General features: G+C 39.1%; 1 protein-coding gene across 1 annotated transcript; it reads right to left on the bottom strand.

The window, feature by feature from the left end:
• Window positions 1-7,525: 7,525 nt before the first annotated feature.
• On the bottom strand, window positions 7,526-8,673 carry soul2 (heme-binding protein soul2). The gene is made up of 4 exons (XM_067421977.1): window positions 8,527-8,673; window positions 8,300-8,426; window positions 8,035-8,203; window positions 7,526-7,951 (listed from the first exon to the last, which is right to left on the bottom strand). The coding sequence occupies exons 1-4, from the start codon at window positions 8,659-8,661 to the stop codon at window positions 7,777-7,779; spliced, it is 606 nt and encodes a 201-aa protein (XP_067278078.1). The 5' UTR covers window positions 8,662-8,673; the 3' UTR covers window positions 7,526-7,776.
• Between the last annotated feature and the right edge of the window lie 260 nt (window positions 8,674-8,933).

The raw sequence follows: 8,933 nt of genomic DNA, 5'->3' as shown, positions 1-8,933 counted from the left end.
GCTGGTAAACAAGACACAGGTCAACACTGGATTTGCAGACATATTGATATTAAAACACAATGCGGTGCCTTCTATATTGGATCCGACAGGAATGGTGCAGCACACTTATGTGAGTAAAACATGTTTTTTATATGCAATATTATTGCATTGTTACAGATCATTTTGATTATCTGTACATGTTTAACAGAACATATAGGATGCTGTCACAGGCTGGAGAATCCCTTATTTGTTGGTTCATTGCAATTGGAGAATAGTCAATCACTTATTAGTTATGATTTTTTTTATGTTAATACATTTCAGGATAAAATACAGTTTTGTTGTATTGCACATTGGAAGTTTCATTCATTATATTTGTTCATAATATGCTACTATTGTTTATTTATTCAATTTATTAAAATGTATAAGTAAAATGTTAAATATAAAAGGTTTATAATGAACATTGACCCAAGAATAGTAAATGCTGTAAACTTATTTTTAATTATGAATTATTGATACCTAATTACCTAAACCTTATTATAAAGAGTTACTGAGTGAAATGAATGTGTTGACATTATAAATGACTTGAACTTTTAAATATTAAATTTGAGGTGCCTCTCTGGGTTAAAAACATTAAAAACATGCAAGCATCAGCTAAAATGTGCACCAGTGCATCTGTAAAATACGAGAAAATGCAATTTCCCTTTAATAAATTCCCTGATTATTGGTTGTGGATTTTTTAAAACTCTGGTCTTAGATACAGCAAGAGTTCAACCAATCAGAAGGAAAAGCAAAGCCGGGTGCTGATAAAGCCAAAGAATACCTCTCTTCCACTTCCACTTTTCTCTGAAAACCAAGCCTGACTGGACAAGTAGAGGCCCTGCAGGCAGACAATGAGTTTTTATGTGTTTGGACAGTCCCCTGTCCTCTAAGAAAATCACTGCATCCTGGTGTTGCATTGAGAGAGAGAGAGAGAGAGAGAGAGAGAGAGAGAGAGAGAGAGAGAGAGAGAGAGAGAGAGAGAGAGAGAGAGAGAGAGAGAGAGAGAGAGAGAGAGAGAGAGAGAGATTGTGGGCTATCCATTAGCGATATCCAAATGGGGACTTTTTTTATATACTTTGCATTATTGCATTCCTGATAGAGAGTTAATGCATGTGCATCTACAGTCTTTCTTTTTGTCTTATACAGACTAATAAAGACATAAGTTTGAGGAAAAGCTTCAGCCAATCTTTTTACAGCTACTCACTGTTTATTATCATGACACAAGAAAATCCAACCCAAGAGGGAACATGATGCAGACAAAATATTTATAATTTAAAGATATGATTCATTATACTTAAATTGTAAACAAAGTCAAATTTTAATTGTGACTGGGATTTCGACGCTCTTGTATTGTGACAAAAGCCTTTTAGATTCAAGCCCAGCAGAGATATTGTTCTTAAATTTTAATGAAAGCTGAGTGAATGCTTATGACAAAAAAATGTTACGATAAAATCCCCAACATCCCTTTTGGAAAAACTCTATTCTATAATTCATTACTCTAAACTCAGAGATTCACAAACGGGAAAGGCTTCCAAACTTTCTGAGTGATCAAGGTAAAGGGATGAGGAGAGATAGAGCTGATCCTCAAGGGATCCGAGGGTTGCTATGAGCTCTGATGTTCTATACATCCATTACGCTGTAGAAAAACAACTGACATAATAGCACTTGCCCTTAAGCACTGTAATGGAGGAAGTGTGAGCATAGTGATCACTATATCACAAAAGTCTGACACTACTTGCAAGAAGCAAGAACATGTTCAGTGCTATGCTTATTTGATTAGTGTTAGTGACTTAGAAATAATGTAGAATTGTATGCATTAAATAATAATATAATTAAAAATATATGTATTTTCCACCATTTTGCACATTTAATCAGATTCCAATGTGGACTTTTGTACATCAGAGCGTTTACTGCCCCCCATCCCCTCACCCCTACATATATACATCTATATATCATAGTATGCCGCAGTAATGGATAAAAAATAATTAATAGAAATGAGAATCCGTTGGGGCCAAACTTTAGTTGCTGCCTCAGCAACTAAGCATCAGTGACAGCCATAAGTTTCAGCTCTTTTTGTGTTCTGATGGCCTCGTGTTTAGCACATCATCAATTATAAACAGTGTGGGGTAATCATGAGGGACATTTTAATTCGAAACAACAACAAAAAACCTTGTTCTTGGCCAAAAGTTGCTGTATTTTTAATCATCTGTTACATAAAAAGATGAAACCAACTCATGGGAGAAGCAGAGAGCGGTTGACAAGGTGTTTTGGATCTTAAAATGAATGAAGACAGAGAGAAAGATAGATAAGCCAATCAACAGACGGGTGGAAAAACAGTTCTTGCAACAGATGGACAGACATATCACATGGCTGGCGCAAGCATGATGGTATGGTTAAAACTCTCTGCGAAATGCACAACCGCTCTTGCATTCCTACATTGCCTTATCTGACAGCAAAGAGCTCTAGCCCTTTTCTCAGGAAACCGGCCCGTCTCTGATAAGATTAATTCCCATCAGCCAGTCCAAACAGGCTTTTGGCTTGAGCCTCCACACCAAGAACATCATCCAAAACAGGGCAGATTAAAATTCACAAGCCTGCAAACATATGCTGACATAACCTGCCAAGTCAGACTGGCTTTTATTGGACACATACAAGTGGCACACACAAGCCCAGACAGAATTAAATATGAATTAAAATGTGCCGATAAATGAGATAATTAGGCTGTTTACAAGATATCATAAGTAGTCTCTTATTCCTTGTGAATGACTGAACCTCTCACCTCCTCCACGCTTGACGAGTAGGCCATGCACTGGTTTCAGAACATACAATCTAACACCCGGATAAGCTCCAGTGTTAAATGGACTGCAGAACACAGCAGTCCTGAGGCCTGCGGATGAAAATACCACTGTATAAGCAGTCACGCCAAGTTCTCTATGACTCATAAAAACACATCTAGGGTTATTACAGATCTGACTTCATTGAAGCATAATTATGTTTTTTTGACGAACATGGCTGACTTCTTGCTATAGAAATGTAACCATGGAAACTGAGTGAATGTGTGTTGAGGGGCATTGAGTGTCCAGCTTCCCATGGTGAGAGCAGAGGCATGCTGGGTAGAGAGTTTTGTTCCGACATTAGTATGAGGAGCTGCCCACACGTTCTTCTAGCTCAAACTTCTTCTAGATACAACAGCATATTTAGCACTAATGCAGTTGGGCGAGGAAATGTTAAACTTGACACGCACAAACTGAGTAGACTAATTTCATTGCACATATGATGTGGATACTGTGAAAGAAGTTAGAGAAAGATCACAAGATCTGTGCTGCCACCTTGTGTACACTAATATAAATCTTCCTTCAGCTTAGCTGATAAATATAGAACTTGAGTTATGGCAAGCCGTTTGACTTTTATTCAGGATAGGAATTCTTGATATCAAAAATTAAATTGTGGCAAAAAAAATAAAAAAAATAAAAAATTATATCAATTATTCAATTGCCACTAGTGACAATGTTAATTTCTTAATTTCTGTTACTAGTAAGAAAGCCATTTTAGATATCCAAAATTATATTGATATCAGGAATTGAGCCGTTATCAAAAATGTTATTGTTGATATCAAGAATTCAATTCCATTTCACAAGTGAAAATAAAATGTTTTGTTGAAATTGAATTGTTGATATCAAGAATTAGCATTTTAACTATCCGGTTGTTAAATCTGATGTCATACGGCATTGCTTTCGGGACCAAACTCTCTGTCATACCCCCCAAAAAACGACAAACACTGCTAATATACACACAATAATATATTGAAAATAATAAAGTATGCGGACGACACAACCATTGTAGGCCTCATTTCAGACAATGATGAAACACAGTACCGCATGGTGGTGGACCAAGCTGTAAATTGGTGTTCGAACAATGACCTCCAGCTCAACACAGCCAAAACCCAGGAATTCATTGTTGACTTTAGACGTAGGCCATTTCCTAAAACACCAATACAGATAAATGGCAATTCAATCACCATCACTGACTCCTTCAAATTCCTAGGAACACACATTAGCAATAACCTGAAGTGGAAAACTAATACTAATCAAATCATTGCAAAGGCTCAACAAAGACTTTACTTCCTCAGACAGCTTAAAAAATACCGGATCAGACATCAGCTCCTTGTTCTGTTCTATTCCGCTATGATCGAGTCCATCATTACATCATCAATAACAGTATGGTATGGTAGCACAGACAGCCAAACAAAGCAAAAACTACAGCAGACTGTCAACAAAGCATCCAAGATCATAGGGAAACCACTGCCTTCAGTCGATTCACTCTATACATATCGGACTGTAAAGCGGGCAAAGGAAATCATCTCTGATACCCCTTTTCCACCAAGGCAGTGCTGGTGCTAAATCGGAGCCAGAGCCTAGTTTCAAATCGGTTCTTTGTGTTTCCACAGCCAAAGCACCAGCTCCGAGCCAGGAAAAGTGGTTCTTAAGTAACACCAAAACATTGCTGGGCTAGAAGTAAGAACCGCTTGCGTCACCGGCTGGGGGCGGCGTTACCGTGATCAACAAGATGAACACAAACCTGTGACCGCCGTTTTTTCAATAGCAGCTAATCAAGCTAACAGCTGCTGGATTGTAATCTCCGTCTATACAAATCATGGAGAGCTGCACAAATGCGTTGGATTTGCGGCGTTTTAATGCTGATGTAGGATCATAAAGCCATGAGCCACAGAGGGAAGGCTAGTTCGAGATGCATCGGCGCGCGCTGTGCAGACTGATTGCGTATGACATCAAAGTAGAGCGAGCGCCAACGACCCCTTATGCTTTTGAATCGCTCGCGCAGTATTTGGATATCATATGTGGGTTGGTCTGTGCAGCGTCAATGCATTAGATAGAACACGCCTGGAAATTGTGTGTGTGTTTCCCGCTGCCTCGCTAGCAGTAAAGTTCTGCAACGGGTCGGGTACCCGCGGGCATAAAAGTGGCTAAAACAGGTGGATTGTGACATAAATTATAAAATACACGGGCGGGGTGCGGGCGGATAATTAATTCCGTGCGAGCGGGTAGAAGCGCGGATGAAAATTATGTGCAATGCTTTTCTGTGCTGTGGCGAGGCGGAGGAGCGAGCGAGACCGGGGCGTGATGGCGAATGAGTGTCACCTGTGAGCCACACCGGTCTCAAATCCTCTCACGAGGGAGCTCGGCGGCATATAAGGACGAGAGATCACCAGACCTGGATTTTACGTTGAGTTGTGTTTGTTTTATTATGTGTGTGCGTGGCAGATGTCCGTGAGGGGCCGCGTTACTTTCGCTTTGTTTGGTTAAGTCTTTTAAATGTTCGCCGGTTCTCGAAAAACAATCAAAACGATCCGGTCGTCCTTCTTCCCCCCCAAACATACTGTATTACAATTTCTATGTCCAATTTACCATTACACATACACGCAACAACTATTTGCCATTTGATCCATCACGTCACCACCACTGTGACTTTTGTTGATGCCACTCGTAGCCCAGATGGAGCGAGCGTTGCAGGATAAGCAATGGATGAAGTAAAAGTAAAGTTGGTGAGTGAAGTATATAAAATTGTTGACAACGAGTCTATAAAGGCACTTTAGCCTGTTTCTTTAGCCCATTCATGATGCTGTTGATGTTGAGAGAAGTGCAATATTAAAAAAAATAAAGCATTTTAATTGGAATGATTTTAGCATGTGTGATTTATTGCGGGCAGGGATCGGGTAACGGGCAAATATTAACGGGTCTGGGATGGACCCGTGCAGGACTCTGGTATGACGTAAGACCTGGCTCTGTTGTGGCTCTTAGCATGTGGAAAAGAAAACGGTTCTTAGAAGGCTCTCAAGTCGAACCAACTTAGAACTGACACTAGCACTGGCTCCGAACTAGCACCCGGTTCATTCTGGTGGAAAAGGGGTATGACACCTCACATCCAGCGAACCACCTTTTTCAGCTCCTTCCTTCAGGGAGGCGCTACAGGTCACTATCTACCAAGACCAAACGCTTCACAAACAGCTTTTACCCCATTTTTCCCCATCTTTAGTTTAGTTTTTCCTCTCATACACTACGCATGGTCATGTACCCACTGTATCTTGTATTGTAGCATGTTGTGAAGTGTATTGTCTATTTTTGTCTGTAATGTATGATGATGTAGAGCTTAAACATACTGTACCGAAAAAAAATTCCACCGGCATTGTCATGTGGCTAAAATAAACAATCTATCTATCTAATCTATCTCCATATCAAAATTCCAGATAACCAGACACTGATTCATCTTTTATAAATCGTTAAAATATTAAGGTCTGTGATGCTGTGTTTAAAATGTTAAACTTTTTAAAATGTTTAAAGTTTAATATGAATAAATAGCATTCATAAAGGGCCATTGATGGCTTTCTCAGGTGAAACGAGTTGAGGCTTGGACCCAGAAACGTCACAAGCGGATAGTGAATATTGAATTGTTGACATCAATAATTCATATCCTTGAATAAATGTCAAAATGGCTTGCCATACTCAAGTGCATATATTTGCTTTCAGGGGTCTTTGAGTCAGTATTTCAAAATGGCAATGTTTCAATTTGATTTGCAAAGTAAGCTCATTGACTTGGTTTCAGTGTTGTATGCTAACGACTGTATGATATTTAACCAACTACAGCAAGTTTTTCAAAGTTACACAATTACAAAGTTTGCCCTCTCTCAGGTGAGGTTGCTGGTCCATTTTGTGGAAGAACTGCGGTGTGGAACTGCAGAGGTTGTAAAATGCAGCCTCATCACATCTCCCCTTTCTGCTACAGAAGATGCGACTAATTAAACGGACTCCAGATCAGTCACCGTGACAAAACGTCTCAGGTGGGCTGACCCAGTTTTCCCTCCAGCAAGTACACTGTTATACACATGAGGGAAACCCCATCAAAAAGCAATCACATAAACACAATGCTGTAGTCCTAAGAATCCCAGATCACACTATGGTTGTAAAACAACTCTTTAACTATAGCTATTATATCTTAAGAGGTCACTTAAGCACAAGGCTGCAAAAGACAAATGTTGTTGCATGCTTTTTTACAAGTTTCGAATTTGAATGCATAGTTTCATAGTAACTCACAAGCAGGAAGATACACACAGGCAACTTTACATTTCTTTAGTGTCCATCACAGAGCATCTCATTGTTTTAATGAAATAGTTTCATTAACCGCCTAAGGGGAAGTTATGGATCACCGGTTTGACTGGTCTAAGTGGGTGGAGTTTCTTAAAACACGAACAAAGGCTGATGAGAAACCTGATAACCTAAATTCACATTATCCTCATTCTGATCATTCCTAAACCTGTTTCGCTTGTATTTTAGAAACGTTTTATTGTTTCGTGTTGTCTTTGGGTTTTAATATGTGTGTCTTCTGCTTTTTGAAATGCACTTATTTTATGCAGTCAATAAAAAATAGGTAAATTCATTTAAAGAAAAAAAGAATGCCTTACATATAATAAAAAATATGTTGTTTTGAAGATGTCAAAAGGTTTATTTTTAAATCATTTTCAGTGTGAACCTACAGATATAGAAGATAGTCCTCACATACTATCAAACAACTCCAAAGTGCTTAAACTTATATTGCACAATATAATAGATTAATACCATGATTAAGTCTTAAACACTACAATACCTATTTTTCATAAGAAAAATCGTGAACAGACTAGAACTTCAAAGTACAAAGTGGCTACACTGTATATGAATGAGGAACAGAACTATCTGGATGTGTAAGTCCTCAAGGTGCATGGACCCAAACTTCATTGTGCCTGTAGATCAAGTCCCAAGGTGCGTCATATCCAGCTGCATCAAACCTGTTGTCAATAAACTCCTTTCCTGCAGCCCTGAGGTCTTCTTTAAGGAGATTTACATTCTCTAGGGCATCTGCATCAGAAGCAATACCCCCAAATGACCTGTAATGCCCAGCAAAGAGAGAATGTTTAAATGAGAAATGGTAAATGAACACTGAGTGTCATTTGTTACTGAAATGACTAACCTGACATAGACAGTACCGGATGGTACAACTGTTTTTCTGATGGTTGCATCGTTGGGTTCAGGGATGTCCGAATCAGACTGAAAGAAGGAAATGGACGCCTGTTTCGCCCCCAGTCCATCAGCTTCCTTCACTGACACCAGCACAGGCCTGGTCATAGCAATCTCCTTATCTGAGAAATAAAATTACAGTCAAATAAGATGAGTGAAAATGAACAAAGGCTTATTAGTTTGCTTCCATAAAACCAGTTTGCGTGAATCATACTTACTCTCACTGTTTCGCCCTTGGTTGAAATAATACAGTTTCCAAAAACCCTCCTTTATATCACTCTCGCTGGTACTCGCAATATTAGTGACAATCCAGTTGCTCGTGTTGTAGTTGCGCTCCTCAAATCCCTTTTTTATTTTGTATCAACACAATGACACAACTGTTTTACATATCAGAAACCAAATTTGAAATATTCCAAACTAAAAAAAACAAAAGTTATTGGCCTACCTGATATTCTTTTACCAGAGTGTACATGGGACAAGAATACCCACGACAAAACGAGGGCGCTTCCCAACATTCTGTATGTGAGAAACATATAAGTCCAAGCAGGAGACACAGAGCTGAAGGTACAGTCCACGCCATTGCACTGCAGAATGCCAGATATTGTCACAGGTTGTTTGTGTACTGTGCTTCTGTGTCATCCAGTAGACACACCCCTCAAGATTTCACGGAATTCTCCCTCCCCTCACCGCTAAACTATCATCTAGTATGACACCAAGAAAACAATTAACCTGCTACACTTCTTTCTTCCATGAAAAACAACGAGAACAGTAAATATTTCCCATGCATTTACAAAGGATGTAAATACACCAGACAAGCGTTATAAAGCACAATGACAGCTTAAATAATGACTT

The sequence above is a fragment of the Pseudorasbora parva genome, chromosome 17 (genome assembly GCF_024679245.1).
Source record: "Pseudorasbora parva isolate DD20220531a chromosome 17, ASM2467924v1, whole genome shotgun sequence".
NCBI classification, from domain to species: domain Eukaryota; kingdom Metazoa; phylum Chordata; class Actinopteri; order Cypriniformes; family Gobionidae; genus Pseudorasbora; species Pseudorasbora parva.
Note: the sequence above shows the minus strand (reverse complement) of the source record. Positions and strands in the feature narration are given on the sequence as shown.

Excerpts from the sequence above, each read along its gene's own strand:
- soul2 (XM_067421977.1), bottom strand. The coding sequence starts at position 8,661 with ATGGCGTGGACTGTACCTTCAGCTCTGTGTCTCCTGCTTGGACTTATA. Across the intron at positions 8,427-8,526 it reads CTCTGGTAAAAGAATATCAG|GGATTTGAGGAGCGCAACTA; the intron begins GTAGGCCAATAA and ends AAAATAAAAAAG. Across the intron at positions 8,204-8,299 it reads CCAAGGGCGAAACAGTGAGA|ATAAGGAGATTGCTATGACC; the intron begins GTAAGTATGATT and ends TTTATTTCTCAG.